Source organism: Camelina sativa, chromosome 14, assembly GCF_030686135.1.
Source record: "Camelina sativa cultivar CO46 ecotype springtype chromosome 14, ASM3068613v1".
NCBI lineage: Eukaryota > Viridiplantae > Streptophyta > Magnoliopsida > Brassicales > Brassicaceae > Camelina > Camelina sativa.
In genome coordinates, this window is record NC_141893.1 from 2951737 (window position 1) to 2968425 (window position 16689).

At 34.8% G+C, this 16689-nt stretch overlaps 4 protein-coding genes, 1 non-coding gene and 1 pseudogene across 9 annotated transcripts; 4 read left to right on the plus strand and 2 right to left on the minus strand.

The window, feature by feature from the left end:
* Positions 1-1852: 1852 nt before the first annotated feature.
* On the plus strand, positions 1853-6431 carry LOC147927785 (uncharacterized). The gene is made up of 4 exons (XM_087484195.1): positions 1853-1922; positions 2034-2303; positions 3226-3248; positions 6231-6431. The coding sequence occupies exons 1-4, from the start codon at positions 1853-1855 to the stop codon at positions 6315-6317; spliced, it is 450 nt and encodes a 149-aa protein (XP_087340321.1). The 3' UTR covers positions 6318-6431.
* LOC104739345 (uncharacterized) lies at positions 2955-5080 on the minus strand. The gene is made up of 6 exons (XM_010459666.3): positions 4895-5080; positions 4333-4628; positions 4117-4249; positions 3735-4034; positions 3443-3654; positions 2955-3316 (listed from the first exon to the last, which is right to left on the minus strand). The coding sequence occupies exons 1-5, from the start codon at positions 4919-4921 to the stop codon at positions 3538-3540; spliced, it is 873 nt and encodes a 290-aa protein (XP_010457968.2). The 5' UTR covers positions 4922-5080; the 3' UTR covers positions 2955-3316; positions 3443-3537.
* A 558-nt stretch (positions 6432-6989) lies between the features above and the next one.
* Positions 6990-8705, plus strand: LOC104739346 (uncharacterized). 3 transcript variants are annotated; one of them, XM_087486584.1, is made up of 8 exons: positions 6990-7146; positions 7263-7369; positions 7467-7612; positions 7716-7757; positions 7886-7906; positions 8030-8056; positions 8185-8400; positions 8483-8705. In XM_087486584.1, exons 2-8 carry the CDS (start codon positions 7275-7277, stop codon positions 8545-8547), a joined length of 612 nt encoding a protein of 203 aa, XP_087342710.1. In that variant the 5' UTR covers positions 6990-7146; positions 7263-7274; the 3' UTR covers positions 8548-8705. The 3 variants fall into 3 exon arrangements, with proteins under 3 accessions (XP_087342710.1, XP_087342711.1, XP_087342709.1); XM_087486585.1 differs by having other exon boundaries at positions 6991-7146; positions 8495-8705; XM_087486583.1 differs by having other exon boundaries at positions 6993-7146; positions 8474-8705.
* A 1205-nt stretch (positions 8706-9910) lies between these two features.
* Positions 9911-11741, plus strand: LOC104739347 (thioredoxin-like 4, chloroplastic; annotated as a pseudogene). The gene is made up of 5 exons (XR_015579235.1): positions 9911-10050; positions 10515-10632; positions 10773-11217; positions 11294-11347; positions 11444-11741. The product of XR_015579235.1 is annotated as a thioredoxin-like 4, chloroplastic (transcript).
* A 395-nt stretch (positions 11742-12136) lies between these two features.
* Positions 12137-16685, plus strand: LOC104739348 (putative NOT transcription complex subunit VIP2). 2 transcript variants are annotated; one of them, XM_010459669.3, is made up of 15 exons: positions 12137-12259; positions 12683-12815; positions 12939-13047; positions 13137-13315; positions 13413-13461; positions 13584-13796; positions 14088-14294; positions 14375-14476; positions 14815-14903; positions 15005-15154; positions 15259-15684; positions 15784-15836; positions 15920-15961; positions 16178-16316; positions 16399-16685. In XM_010459669.3, exons 2-15 carry the CDS (start codon positions 12798-12800, stop codon positions 16465-16467), a joined length of 1845 nt encoding a protein of 614 aa, XP_010457971.2. In that variant the 5' UTR covers positions 12137-12259; positions 12683-12797; the 3' UTR covers positions 16468-16685. The 2 variants fall into 2 exon arrangements, with proteins under 2 accessions (XP_010457971.2, XP_010457970.2); XM_010459668.3 differs by having other exon boundaries at positions 12159-12396.
* On the minus strand, positions 12967-13047 carry LOC147927786 (small nucleolar RNA snoR35). Its single transcript, XR_015581223.1, has one exon. It is a non-coding gene; the product is annotated as a small nucleolar RNA snoR35 (small nucleolar RNA).
* Positions 16686-16689: the final 4 nt, after the last annotated feature.

The following is a 16689-nucleotide window of genomic DNA, read 5'->3' on the forward strand; positions in this document are numbered from 1 at the left end:
AGGGACTGAGAGTGTAAATATGTTAGCATTCGGGGGGCGATCTGCTAATTTAAATAAGCTTTTTTATTTATTTGAGTGAAGATGTGTTAAACAATAAATGTGCGAATATTTGCTTTAGGGGATTCTCCAACGTCGATGGGCTCAGCCACGTCACGTGGACACGGCGATCACATGGGGTTGGCTCTGCCACGCAAATAGTGACAGATGGCGAGATATCATTGGTTATGTAGGAAACTAGCCAAGTTGCTTTTCACATTGAATCTCAACCTTTAAATGGAAAGTCAGAAAAACTATTTTTGAATATTTTTTTTTGGTTTGGATTCCTCCTCATTTGCCTAGTTGAATTGACAAATATAATATGGAGTATACAAAAAGAAAAAAATTAGTTGGAATTTTATCAAAGTGTATATAGTTGCCCAACTAAAAGAGAGATAGGATGTAAAAATAAAACACTTGTCTATTTTTTGCTAAAATCTTTTTTTTTTGTTTGACAACAAATATATTAGATTGGCTCAAATTACATATGTTATTGTTGGATATTATTCTATTGAAATATTTTTTTGTTTCCAACATCATTCATTTATAGTTCATTACTTTTTTTAGTTTCATTTTCTTAAACGATTGAGCTTGTTCTCTCCAGTGATGAGTTGTGGGGAGATTATGATCCACGCACGCTCCAGCCTCTCCACCACAGGCGCCATGGCCACTGCCGAGAGAGAACGGAGTGATTTATAGAGTTACACCTCTGACTTGTTCATGTATGTTTTGTTGACGAGTCTCTGGTATGTTATATCAGAAAAAAAAAGGAAATCACTCGATGGGAAAAAAAAAAACTCTCGTTTTACACGAACGACGCCGTTTCGAGGATTCCTAAAACATAACAACGCTGTCGTTTGAAGGGATGGTTGGTGAGTGTCAGTGATGCCGTCACCTGTCTCTGTCCGAGGGTTTAAGCTGGGGGTCGGATAATTTGATTTGGCGAGTAACAAACAACTGATTCGGGTTTTAGTTCTCCTACGTTATTGGGCCCTCGTACTAACTCTGCAACTCCCTTTCTTTTTCAACTGGACTTTTGAAAATCATACATTTTTTTTTTTCGTAAAAAACGTTCAATCAATATACTACACAAAAATGTATATCTTATTAGATTTGGAGTGAATCAAGCATTTGAAAGCTATAAAATGATCATACAAATTTTTAATTCATATATATAAGTGTGTACTTGGATTAAATTTTACAAGGAATAAAATAGGCAAAGTTGATAACTTGCATTCCATATATTCCCACACACCATATATATATATATAACGAATTCTACATTTCATTCTGTTACTTGGGGACGGATGAGGACTACGTTTCTTGATGCAGAGAGTTCTATAAACTATTACAAATTTTCGACAACACATAATATATGTCATTTGTTTGATGTCATTGCGAGAGTCATGAACATTACAAATTTTTTTTCAGTGAGTATATCAAAACTTTATACATATAGCTGCCATATAATATGAGACTATTTCACAAAACTGACGTCAAAAGATAAAAAGAGACATAGTGGACTACTTCTGCAAAGAGCTTATAATCGTTATACAAAAGTTTATAAATATTGAAATCCATAGTTGAATCAAACATCAAAACGGATAAAATACGGGAAGTTGATGACTTGCATCCCATTTCAGCAAACATCACAATATTTTCTTTCTTATATATATATATATTACACAAATTGACATACAAACAAATTCGCCATTAATGGAAAAATACTGATCATTCATCTTTTGTACTCTACTTGATTGACATCACAATATTTTCACTGATCCTTCATAATTTGTATTCTACACCCAATCCAACCATGTTCTCGTTCCGTATCATCCTTCTTCTGTTTCTCTTCGCGCTTGTAGCTATTGTTGGATCCACCAATGGTATATTCCCTTCTCTTATCGCTCTACAAAACAATTTGTACTTCTAACCTTAATATTATATAATATGTGTATCAAATTGAAATAAGTTCACTAACTCTCACGATCGATTAGGGGAACAAGACTGTGATGATTTATCTGCGGCCCGGACAGAAATGTCCGACGAACAAACGCGACAAAGTTTGGACAATGCGGACAAGTTTGGTAGGATCACTCTCGACTGTGGGAGTACTGGTGGAGGCAGCGGTGGAAGCAACGGCTTCTCCACGATTATAGACCTATATGTTGGTCTCTTCTTTGTTATTTGGGTCGCCATTGGAATCTGGATTATCTTCGTCCGAAGACAAAAGGCTATGAACGCAGCCGTTGTCCAACCCTATCCAGGTATATATATTTGATATTACTTCTTTTTCTTTTACAGGGCGTGCCAAGCATATAGTAAATCGAATTTGCCGTAGTCATTTTTTTTTACAAAAGAATCTAGCGTATAATTATGTGATAAAATGACTTTAAAAACTTGAATCTACTACTTACACAGTTTTTTGTTATAACTTATAACAAAAATCTTTCGAATTTATACATGGTATACAAGAACATGATCTAGAGAATGCATAATACATGCATGATTGATTCATTTTTTTTTACACCACTTTGCAATACAAGAAAACATAGCCGTTTCCGACGGTGAAATCAGTCGAAAATCAGTCGGAAAGAGGCATTTCCGACCATTAACCGACCACTGTAAATCGGTTGGAAATCGATGGTCGGAAATTTATTTAGTTAGAAATCGGTCGGAAATTTCCGACCGAATCGTTGGTTGAAATTCTGTTGGGTAAAATCGGTCGGATTTCGGTTAGAAAAATACCGACTAATTACCGACGGCGTAAATCGGTCGAGACTATATTACCGACTGTTAACCAACCGTTTTAATTTCCAACCGATATTCCGACCAATTATTTTCCAACCAAAATATTGTCAAATTAATGTAAAATACCGAAAATAAAAATTAATAAAAAATAAAAAATGCTAAGTTAATTAAATATCAGAAAATACCAAAAATATATAAATAGAAGTTATTGTCAATTAAACCACATTAATAGATTCTTATATTAACCGTAACTAATACAACCAAAAAACCAGGCAAACTAATCATCATCTTCTTCTTCTTCAGCTCGACGACAGTCTGGAAATTTGTTGAGAAGCTTCTCAGTAACATCCTTCAAGTACTGGATTGTCTTGGTATCTTCCTCTTTCTCTTTAACTAACTCAGAAATCTTGTTGTATGCTTCTTCTAACTTCTTTTCAGGGTCCAAGCTGGGTAAGAAGGGAGCATCTAACTTTTCATGATCTGGGAGAGATCCAAATCCAAATCGATTACCCTTTTTTTTGGGTATTGCCTGAGAATCAACCAAGCATAATGTAAAAAATATGGAAACATCATGTTAAAAATCAAATAGTTAAGAAGTGTCGAGTTGATTTGGTATGGTAAAAAGCATGTTAAGAGAAAAAAGGAATCCCCGCACCTTGCGAACCAAATCGTTTATCTCAGGACAAGAGAGAGGCTGAACCAATCCATCTTCAAGTGGCTCTTTAGATTGGAGGTCATTCACCTGTTCTTTTAAAGTCTCCACAATCTGCTTGCCTTCTTGTAGACAATCTTGCCAGTTTTCTTACTTTTATAAACATCCTCAATGAAAGCCATCATATTAGGCTCGACTCCACCATTTTCAACAGTCTTATATACATGGAAAAAGAACATGATTAATATGCATTTGAATGATAATTCTTAAGAAATGTAAAGAAATTCAAAATTACCATTTCATCTTTACGCCTATAGAATGATTTAGCTCCATTGAAGTGCACTGGAATTCCTTCACCATCTGGGTTGCTTCTCCTTTTTTGTGAGTTTGTTGATGCAAATCCTGCAACTTTCTCATCACACCAAAGATTAATGTACCCCTTCCATAAATCATCTGTCATATGTATAGGTTTCTCTTTATTGCATTTCCATTTTTGTTTCCACTCAGCTAAGTTCTTAGAGAAGGAATAGGCAGCTTGTTTCTCAAACTCTATCTCAACTATTTTTGTTATGCTGGGATCCCAGTTAAACTCTTGCTGAACAAAAAAAAACACATGAAGTAAATAACAAGAGAAAAACATGATGTGAATCAAACATATATTATAGAAGGAATCTTACCGCAAAAGCTTGAAACCACCGTTTTTTAGTCTCAGGGGGAAGAGAACGATATGTCAAGCAAGCAGGTTTGACATCTGTTTTTTGCATTCTCAAGATAGACTTTGTAATTACACCATATGGATCACGCTTAAACCTACACAAAACCAGTTAATAACATCAATAACTAACCTAATCTAAACTAAGAAATCTTACATATAGGTTTAACTTATAATTTACCAAATAGCTCCTCGCTCCACTTTGGGATGGAGATACTTGAGAGTTTCACGTCCTGGAGCAATGAGAAGGTCCTCCACCGAAACTGGTGGAACAGAACCATTTGCATCGGCTGGTGGAACAGAACCGTTTACATCGGCTGGTGGAGAGACATTGGTTTCAAAGTCTGGAATACTACCTGTCTGGTCTTCACTTATGATAGGCCTATAAAAAGTGTCATACTCTGGTGTTGAGCTACTATACTGTTGTGTACTAAACTGTTGTGACATATATTGAAGAAATGCATTACGATTGAAGTTCTACAATGAGAAAACAAAGCTGTTAGTAAAAAATAATTCAAAATAGAACAATTAGACATCAAATAAGAGAAGTTAAAATATGAGAAGCCTAAATCCCATAATTCGCTTATAGAGAACAAATAATCTTACAGGGACGTTCAATTGCTAAAGTTGTAGCCTTAAAATTACAAATAATCTTACAAATAATCTCATGTGTAAAAAAGAACAACATGAAAGTGTAGCCTTAATCCAAATGGGAAGCGTAATAAGGGTAAATAAGGGTTTACCGGTGGTGGGACTGGTGGGTTCGTCATGGAGGAGCGGCGCCGACTAAACGGTGAAACGACGGCAAGCAAACGCCGAGTACGCGACAAACAACGGTGGATCTGCGAAGAGACTGTGAAAAGAACTCCTAGGGTTATGAGAGAAGACGAAGAAGAAGATACTGCGAAGAGGTGTGGAATCGTGGAAGCTTAATTAGGTTTATCCAAATATTAGTGCCTTTAGACAATAAAAAATGGGCTAAATCGAGAACACACTGGCCCATTAGAGGCTTTATACATTAAACAATGGGCTAAATAAGTTTAAAAGTATATTTACAATCACAAGAGATTATATTTGGACTCGAGTACTAACCTTAAACTTAAACTAATTCTATGTAATTTCGTTTTCCTAAGTTTGAAAATTTTTATAATCAAATTCAGTGGATAAACGTGCTTTTTGTGTTAATCAAACTTCATATATTACAATATAAATTTATGTGAACCAAACATGACGAAACTCAATAATACACTTTATTACATCCAACAAAATGTTACAGAATTGAAAAAAAAAAACAAATTACATTCCATTAATTAATCAGAATCAGAAGAATATTCAGATGATGATGCTGAGTCGATATATTCTTCAAATTCTTCCAGCTCAGCATCAGAATTTTCTAATATCTCGTCAAGTGTGTTTTCTTCTAAACCGATCAAAGCATTATTTTCCATGGAGATATCAGTGGAATTTAAAATTCCAGTAGAGCTTTGTTGCAACGGTAATAAGTCAGTCGGTAATTGGTCAGAAATTTATAACCGTTTACCGACGATTAAAGCGGTCACTTATAACCGACCATTTATCGACCAAATTTAAAATCAGTCAGAAAGTTGGTTGGGAAACAGTCGGTTTTTACCAACGGATTTATTGGTCGGTAATTTCGTCGGTAATTTCCGACCGATATCCAACCATATGTATCTGTCGCTAATTTTCGACCGATTACTAACTGTTTTTAAATCGCGTCGCTTAACGGTTGGAAAATGGTCGTGTAATTAGCCGACCAATATATCAGTCGGAAATTTGGTCAGAATTGGTGATGTTTTCTTGTAGTGTTGTTTGATCTAGAGAAATAACAGATAATATTATAACTAGTACTTATTTAATTTGATTCGACAAAATTCGAACACCGAAAAGTTCCTAACCGAGTTAGAACATGCATTCGACGTGTGGTCATGAATGATTAAGCACTGTTTTTTTTTTTTTTTGTTAAAACCAATATATACGTACTGTATGTACTGATTATTGAGGCAGATATAACTGAAGGGTGTTAAATTAAAGGTCTTATGTAATTAAATAGGAGAAGAGATGGGCTATGGAATGGGTGAGAAGACGAAAACGGTTGCCATGAGTGCTCCTGCTGGAAAGCTTTCAAATGGTGACACCAATGTTTGAAAACACTTTGTATTCTTAAACTCGTTGGATCTGATCATCTTTATTCTCTTGCTTTTTTTCTTTTTTCTTTCTTGTTATACATGTCATGATTTATGATCATTACATGTTTAAGGATTCGCGTGGTTTTCAGTTTTATGTCTGTCTTTTTTAGTTTTTCCAACTTATGACTTGTAGATCTTTTTAAAAAGTTGAATGATAAAATATTAAAAAAAAAATTGGACATAATTTATTTAATCATTTCTATCAAAATTTCAAATAGATATACAAGATAATATAATCTTTATGACTAAATAATTAAAATTTGTATAAGAAAATAGAAAGATCATCTTAAATCCTTTAACTATTTATCTTTAGAAAAATAATCCATTAAGTCATAAGATATAATTGCTTGTGTATATTGACATTTGTTTTCTCCCAGTACAAATAAGGTTTTTTTTTTTTTTTTTTTTTTTTTGTCAATCCCCAGTACAAATAAGATAAGACTAATTGTTTTGGTCTTGTCTTTAAGATAAAAAAAGAAAAGAAAAGACAAATCTATCAAAAAGCCTTACTTATTGATAGTTTTTACACCCCAGTGCTTTCTTTAAATTATTAGAAATGATTATGAACTTAAAGTGTATTATTGTATTAAAAAGAAATGAAAGTGGTAGTTTTCATGAAGATAGGTTACTACTTGATGTATATATATCCCTATTATTAAACCTAAGAAGCAAATCTCTAGTCAAACGCAGACAGCCTAAAGCTATATATAATCAAGAAGAACAAAAAAGACCGCTTACCAATCTGTCCACAAAAGCACTTCCAGCTCTCTGAGTTTATAAACTACAAGGTGAGAAATAAAATAAGAAAGCATACGCAAATAGGCGAATCGAGAAAATTTACTACATCTAACAAAGTCTTGTTTCATGTTTATTCGTACATTTTCCCACATTGACAAAACACAAGGCGACGCTTACAATGGCTTCCAATATCATCCTCGTCGTCTTCATCGTATTCGTGTCTCTTTCTCTAACTTCTGGATATTCGTTTTCCACAAGAAATGCTGTTTCAAAGTAAGAAAAAAAACTGACATTTATATTTCAATTTTTTCTTCACGTCACGTGGCTGAAACTAAATACATACATACTGCTCTGCTTTCTCTCTGTTTAGACAAGACGGTGAATCATATGTTATGAATCAAGAATCGTCGGTCGTTGTCGAAGATGTAGTAAAGGGTCGTCTTCTAGCCAGAGTCGCTCGCTCGGAAGTGGCTGTGAATAAAGCAGCTTTTTTTTTCAAAAGATTTCCACGCAAAAGTAAAAAAAAAAAAAAAAAAAAGTTTATATGTTTCGATCATATATTGTTAAGCCTTTTAGTACATTAATTTTGACGTCGTATACAAACTTTATTAAATTGCAGGTCCAAAGAAGAAAGAGCCACCAAGTAAAAAAGAGGCACCAAGTAAAAATATATATATATGGATCACTGGATTTTGAAAATTGCTTCAATTTATCATGTTTTAATCACATATTCTTAAGCCTTTTAGTACATTAATTTTGACGTCGTATACAAACTTAATTAAATTGCAGGTCCAACGAAGAAAGAGCCAAGTAAGAAATATATGGATCACTGGATTTTGAAAATTGCTTCATTTTATTATGTTTTAGTCACATATTCTTAAACCTTTTAGTACATTAATTTTGACGTAGTATACAAACTTAATTAAATTGCAGTTGCAGGTCCAAAGATGAAAGACACAAGTAAGAAAATATATAGTATCACTGAATTTTGAAAATCTCTTCCTTTTATCATGTTTTAACCATATATATTTTTAAGACTTTTGTACATTAATATTGATATATAGTATACAAACTTAATAAAATTGCAGTTGCGAAAAAGATAGGGAAAAAGATAAGGGAAAAGATAGGGAAAAAGATAGGGAATATCAGGAAAATAGGATCACTGAGTATTGGAGCCTTTGCCGGAGTCATCATAGCAGCAATTGTGGGTTTCATTGGGATCATCATTGGTATATGCTTTTTATTAGGTTGCTGTTTCAGCCGTAAAGCAAAAGAGGCTCAAATTGCTGCTGAAGCTGAACAAGGTAAACTTATTTACGTTTATTAGATAATATACATTACTTCTTTTATAATGAGTTGCTTATATATTTTGTTAAGTGAATAAAGAAACTGCTACAGACAAAACCAACGACTCATCCAAACCTCAAACTTCAAAAACAGAGGATGTCTAAACAGAGGATTTGTTTTTTTATTAGTTAAAATTCTATGTTATGTTCCGTGATGTGTGGTGAATTATTGTTACCGTCATTTTTTATTAATCAATTCTATTGAATTACAGTTTCTACATTATGAATCTTGATGTATATAGAGTATCGAAACTCAATACCGAAAAAAGGAAATTGAATAGAAAAGTATCAAATTTCAAATTTTGGTTTGATGATGAATGGTTACATGACACTGATTTAACGAGTATCAATTTCAATAAACATAATAAGGTATCCAACTCACCAAACATATACCAAAACTGAATTGTTATCCCAAAAATTAGAAGTCTCTTATGAGATACAAGAAAATAATAATAATTTTTTTTACACACCTTATAATAAAATTTTCTGTAGCAAAAATAAATAAATAGATTTCAAATTAATTTTATTACGTCCTTAGTAGCGCTATTGGTTGCATGGGACTATCTAATTTAAATAATGTTTTAAGATAAAAATTCTGGATCAACAGTTGAAAATAGGTGAAGAAAGATAAATCAAAAAGTCAATATTGTAAGTGTACACATGTTTTATCATATGGTCTATCCCATGCGACATGATGTCTAACAAGATCGATACCCAAAGTTCGCCTGGCTTCCGAGTTTCCGAATTAGGACGGTCCCAAGCATATAATGTAGAGAAGCTTTACTAGTCAAACGAGACAGTCTACAGCTATTTATAATCAACAAAAGACAAAAAAAACAAAAAAAAAAGGACAGCCTAACGATCGGTTTCCCAAGTGGACTTAAAGAAACAAGTGAGCGCAGACGCAAATATCCAAATAGAGAAAATACTATATATATAGCAAACTATTATTTCATGTTTGTTCCTATATTTTCCACATTTGGCAGAACACAAGGCGACGACTTCAATGGCTCCTAATCATATCCTCATCGTCCTCCTCATAGTCGTCTCTCATTCTCTAACTGCTGGGTATTCTCTTTCCTCAAGAGATGCTTACTCAAAGTAAGAACACCTCAGATCAATCATACTTTAATTTTTCACTCGTTTCATATGGCTGCAACTAATTGCAAACATATTGTTCTGCTTTCTCTCTGTTTAGACAAGACGACGAGTCATATGTAGTATTTATCTCCGAAGTTAGAAGAAGTCTCACTATATACATTTTCCAAGAAAATAATTATGATCTAAATCGACACCAAATTATACACCACTAATATAATAATAATGATTCAAATTAATTATTTAACGTTGTAGTAGCGCCTGCCATTGGGTTGCATGGGCCTCACTAGTATGATTCGATCATACGACATTTAGATTTTGTGGTTGATAATAGTTGAAGAAGATATATCAAAAAAAAAAGTCAAAGTTTGTACATGTGTTGTTGTGTCACATAACATAAGTAAGCCATGGCTGACAAAATCGAGACCAATTAAGCTCGCCTCGTTTCCGAGTTCTCTCAAGTCGGACGGTCCAAGCTAATATAAGAGAGATCATTCATTCATTCATCGGGTTAGTACTACGAAACTAACGAAAGAACGGATTTTTATTTTCCGATTTCTTCGAGACTTCCGAACCATCGATGCTTCAAGATTAAGTTTTTTTTTTTTTTTTTTGTTCATCGTTTGGGTTCATATAGTACTGATGACACAGGTCCTTACTTCGTTTGACTGCAGATTACAAATCTGATTGCTTTAGGGTTTTTTGTTTATTTTGTGACAATCCCTTTTTCCCAATTTCGAATTGAATCCTTAATCTAGTCGCTGCTGGCATTAGAATGTAAAATCCAGTTTTTGTCTTAATTCTCTGCGAGTTCCTGAATGGGTTTTTTGAATTGTATGCTTTTAGATGCGTTCAGATTATATATAGTTCTGTGTTGTTGTACTAGAATTCTGTAATTGATTCAAAGTTTTTCCCTTTCCATGTATTATCCTGTTTTTTTGGTTCCTGCCTCACCAACTACTCGTTCGTTTCAGGCCCAAATCAATATCCAATTACGACTGCAATCTGAGTTCACTTAAAGGGTCCCTGCTTTGCTAATGAACTTTTCCTTGTGGAGTTGATTCATCTCTGCAAATGTCAAGTTTACTCAATGTACTACCACACACATGTCTTTTTTTATCAATGTGTTGTTGGAGTATTGGAATAATGCGAAAAAAGTTACTCCTTGCTGTGATTCTGCTTTAAAGTTTGCTTTTTTTTGTTTGTTTTTGTTTTTTAATTCTCCTTTGCAGATATCTCATGGTAGCTCTCATGGATACTCAGGACTCATTAATAGTAGGGTAGGTATAAATATTGTTGGAAACTCTAGATGGACCTGCTGCAACACTGGAGTCAGGTTGTCGTTTCCAAGAGGCTGTGGCTTCATCCATGAGTATAAACATCGCATTGGGATGCACGCTGCTTCAGCGTGGGAGAGCGAAAAGCTTAGGCCAGGAGAACCAAGTGGACTTATGTGATGAAAATGATGATTTATGTCCTGTGGAGTGCGTCACTGAGTTCAAGACAGATGACGAATTGCTTAGAGTCCTTGAAAAATCGAAAGAAACTAACACTTTGGTTGTGGTTGATTTCTATCGGACTGCCTGTGGGAGTTGTAAATACATAGAGCAGGGCTTCTCAAAGCTGTGCAAGCAATCTGGTGACCAAGAAGCTCCCGTTATCTTCCTTAGGCATAATGTAAGTATTTTGATCTCTTTTTTTGGTGAGTAAAGTAGAGAAAACAATCCATTGATAGCTTATATACCATTTGTAGGTTGTAGATGAATATGATGAACAATCTGAAGTCGCTGAAAGGCTCCGTATCAAGGTAATCTCTCTTTCGAATTTTTTGGTATATTAACAACATACATTCAAAAACAGAACTGTGTAGTAGAGAGTTTGATTTTTTAACTACAATCTTCAGGCGGTTCCTCTCTTTCACTTCTACAAAAACGGAGTTCTCTTAGAATCATTTGCAACTAGAGACAAGGAGAGGATTGACGCTGCTATTCTCAAATATACTTCCTCAGAATCTTGAGGCACATTCTATTATTAAACCGCACTTTTTGGTTAATTTTTTCCCAAATCATTGAATATGATGTAGCTATATTGAAGAACAACAGCACATGATCCATCATCAAACCTGCTTGTAAAGAATCTTAAAATCCCTTATTCTTCTTGTAAGGTATCATACTGAATAAGACAGATGCAACATTTTGATCTCTCTTTTTATTTTTGTTTGCCTTTATGTCTTCATTCATTAGTTAAAGTATATATGAGCAAAATCTGCAGTGTTAGCTGTCATTTATCATTGTAGTTTTTGACATTGACTATATATATAGTTGTAATAAATTTTCTTAAGATACTACTATCTCATTCAGATGTAGCCAAATTATGAAGTTGTTCAAAAACTGAAATTGAATAAATTGACAACTTTTACATATAATAAATTAGTCAATATATGAAAATCTAACTAAAAAGGTAAAAACTGAACAATTTTTTATTATGATAGAAAAAATATTTAATTTGAGGTGCATATATAGTAAACCTAATTCCTGGTCTCTATAATATTGGATATGTTACCTAAAAAACATGTTTATTTTTCTTCATAAACCCTGAAATTAAATATAAATAGACTTGTAGTGAAAAAATAAAAATAAAATAATAAAAAAAGGCTCCCTTTTTTAATTTGTTCGCCTCTGAGTTCTCCGAAGCAGGACGGTCCGAGTAGAGTAAAACGGTTAGTCTTACATAAAGATCCGATTTTTTTCTTTTCCGATTTCGTCTCCTTCGTCGAGAATTCTGATCCTTGGAGCTTCAAGATTGTGTTTTCTTTGTTCTTCATCCTTTGGGTTCTCTTATTATCGTCGTCGTCAGGTTCTATTTCGTTTGGCTGCTGATTATATAAATCTGAGTGTTTTAGGGTTTTTGTTTGTTTTTGCGGGTAAATTGTTGATCTTTCTATTGAACCCTTAATCTCGTTGCTGCCATTAGACTGTTCGTTCAATCCTAAAGTGGTTTTGATTTGTTTGTAATGCATGATTGATTCGGATGCGTTGAAGTTTGTACTGTTTATTTATATAGTTCTGTGATCGATTCAATTTCAAAGTTGTTCCCTTTCCATGTATTTTTGATGCCTCACCATTTTAATCATTCGTTTCAGGGGTTAATCAAATCACTTACGACTGCTCATCTTGTCAGTCCTGGTTTCACTTAAAAGGGTTTCCTGCTTGGTTTGCGGATGAACTTTTGCTTGTGGAGTTGATTAATATCTGCAAATGTCAAGTTTACTTAATGTACTTACTTAAATCTTTACAATCATTGTGTTGCAGTATTGGTCAATGTAGCTTCTATGGTATTTATATTTAGTGTGTTTATCAATCTTCTGACTAGTGGTTTATTTACAATGGTGTTATCAGTCCTCAATTAACGGGTCTACCTCGAACTTGTCAGACGGTTCAGGGAGAACGTTTACTTCTTCTTTCTCTGGTCAGTCTGGGGCAGCGTCTCCGGTTTTCCACCATGCTGGTGAGTAGATGTTTTTCCTGCGTTATTTCCGTCTGAATTCTTTTCTACTTATATTGGTTCTTTTTGTTTTTCCCTCTCTCTCTCTATAGGATCGATTCAGGGCCTTCACAACATTCATGGAAACTTTAATGTTCCCAATATGGCGGGTTCCCTTGGATCGAGAAATCCAGGTTTAAATGGTGTTCCTTCTGCTGGTGTCCAACAACAGAATGGAAGTATTTCGAATGGAAGATTTGCATCCAGCAATATTCCGGTTGCACTCTCTCAGGTGCAGTCAGTCATGCATATGTGACAATAATGAAAATATGACTTCTTGCTTTGGCTTTGCTACAAAGTTTGCTTATGGATGGATTTCTCATATGCAGATATCTCATGGTAGCTCTCATGGACACTCAGGACTCACTAATAGGGGAGGTATAAATAAATACTGTTGGAAACCGTTATTTCATTAGTAACACGAATATATAGGTTTTAGAGGTTTTATTACTGGATTTTTCCTAGATTTGCCACCATTGTTAATTGTTTTACTATACCAGGATTGGGAGTTTCTCCAATTTTGGGAAATGCAGGTTCTCGAATGACTAGTTCAATGGGAAATATGGTTGGTGGAGGCACAATGGGTAGGACTTTGAGCTCTGGTGGAGGATTATCGATGCCGAGTCTTGGTTCGCGGCTAAATTTGGCGGTTAATAGCGGTTCTGGAAATATTGGACAAAATCGCATGATGGGTGGTGGAGTCATTCCACAAGGTATTTTATGATTTATATCCTTTTCTGCTGTTTGTTGAATTAGTTACAAATCCATTAGTAAATGTGAAATCAATTCCTCATTAATCGAATAACACCGGATGTCAACTAGTATTTAGAAATCACTAATCATATCAATTTTTGACAAAGGTTTTTAAAATAATGTGATCCAGCAACACATGCTTTTCTTCAGATATTTCTCTGGATATTAAAATCAATTAAACCCTCTAACCGGTAACCTCAGGTTCTCTTTATGATTTATGTAGACTCTTATATTCTTATCTTTTTCTTCAGGATCTCCGCAGGTTCTTTCGATGCTGGGAAACTCTTACCCTACAGCTGGAGGGCTTTCCCAAAATCATGTGCAAGCAATGAACAGTCTAAGCTCTATGGGATTGATGAATGAAATGAACTCCAACGACACTTCTCCATTTGATATAAATAACGATTTTCCTCAGCTCACAAGCCGCCCCAGCTCTGCCAGCGGTCAAGGACAATTGGGTAAGTTTCCCTAAACCCTGATATTCTATCTTCTTTCTATCATCAGTTTCAACCAAAATTATACTCCGCCCTTTTCGTAGGGTCTCGATTGAAACAAGGCCTTGGAATCAGCCCCATAGTTCAGCAAAACCAAGAGTTCAGCATCCAAAATGAAGATTTTCCAGCATTGCCAGGATATAAAGGTCCCCCCCTTTTGATCTGCAACTTTTTTCGATTGTCCAATTAGATAGAGAATTCTCAGTTTCTGTCTTACTTGTGTGCATTATGGAATTTGAGGTTTTCACTCCCAAATAGAACGATCTATCTTCCACATTGGCATAATATTTGGTATTGAACAGATTTAGAGAATGATTTTGTGATCATACCCAGCAGAATTACTAATCATCTTTATATTCTAATATGATGCTAACCTCTTGAATTATCATTATAATACTAGTACAGAATGTTCTTCTATGACACTTGCATGTGTCTGCATTCAGTTTAGTTTTTAGTCATGACAAGATTGAATGGTGTTATACAGGTAGTAATGCTGATTATCCAATGGATATGCATCATAAAGAACAACTCCATGAGAATTCAATGTTAATGATGCAATCTCAACAATTATCTGTGAGTTTTTAGCTTGTCAAAAATGTCATTGGGCTTAATTTTCTTCCATTTAAAGTTATCCTCAAAACGTTTACCTTATCCCCTAGAGTGGCTACTTGCAGATGGGAAGGTCTGGTGGGTTTAACTTAGATGGAGCGTACGCCTCACATCGTCCTCAACAACAACAACATGCTCAAGCTGTTAGTAGTAGTGGTATCTCCTTACATGGGTCTGACATCTTCTCATCTTCGCATCCATCTTACCATTCACAGGTGTGGTATAGTCTGTAATATTTGCAAACAGGCTGATATTTGAGGTTTTGACCTCATGAAACCAACGTTCTTGTTTTTTCTAAAAAACTTTTGACTGATTTCAGACTGGTGGACCACCGGGTATCGGATTAAGATCTATGAATTCTGCAAATTCTGTCACTGGGATGGGTTATGACCAGCAGCTTATCCAGCAATATCAGCACCAACAGAACACGTCGCAGTATCGCTTGCAGCAGATGTCAGCTGTTAGCCAACCTTTCAGAGATGTGGGGTTAAAATCAACGCAGGCTACACAGTCAAGTCCTGATCGGTTTGGCTTGCTTGGTTTGCTAAGTGTGATAAAGATGACTGACCCTGACTTGGCTTCTTTGGCACTTGGGATTGATTTGACAACACTGGGGTTAAATTTGAACTCAACAGAAAATCTTCATAAGACTTTTGGCTCGCCTTGGTCCAATGAACCCTCTAAAGGTGATCCAGAATTCAGTGTACCGCAGTGCTACTACGCAAAAAGCCCTCCACCTCTACATGTAAGTCACTCTACCCTCTCATATGTACCATCATCTACTTATCCATCTAGGTTTGTGTATCTTACATGAGCTGTTTTTATTTTGTGTTTTGGTATGCAGCCAGGGCTCTTTGCAAAATTATTGGTAGAAACTTTGTTTTACGTATTCTATAGGTATATATCTTTGGGATTGAACAACTGGTTGTTTATGTGCTCTCTTGTCAACACAACCTTAAACAATTTTTGTTTATGTGCAGCATGCCGAAAGATGAGGCACAATTATATGCGGCAAATGAACTGTATGTACTTTTTATCATGATATTTTTCTATTTTGTTTCTTTAGTATTGTGAATTTAAACATGCTTCCTCGGAAATTTTCATCATAATGGACATATATCAAACTTGAAATATATATGTAAGATGAATTTGTCTTCACATGTGAAGAAGAAAGGGAGTATGAAAGCAAAACATCAACTTCGGAAGGATAAAGCTGCTTAACTCTTGTTGTTTTGCAGTTACAATAGGGGTTGGTTCTACCACAAAGAGCACAGGTTGTGGTTCATTAGAATCGGGGAACCTCTCGTGAAAACAAATGCGTATGAAAGAGGATCATATCACTGTTTTGATCCAAACTCATTTGATATCGTTCAAAAGGTGAGTACATCTAAGTTCTGCTCATCGATTGTATCTTTCTTCTCATTTTCCCTATGAAGAACCAACAACCATGTCGTTGCAGGAAAATTTTGTTCTCTATTATGAGATGCTGGAAAAAAGACCCGCCCTATCTCAAGACTCTCAACATTGAGTGTAAACTATCCCTTCAGTATTTATAATGTAAATTTCCTGCCAAAGTATCCATTGGTTAGGAAATCCATAGAACAGGAACCAGTATCCAACATGTATTTTTCTCGGGATTTAGCCTTTTTATTTTATTGAAGTCCTAGTAACTTTTATTGTTGATCATATATATAGCTGAAACTCTTCAGGCTATATAGGTTATATCAATGCACATCTCTTCCCCCATTCA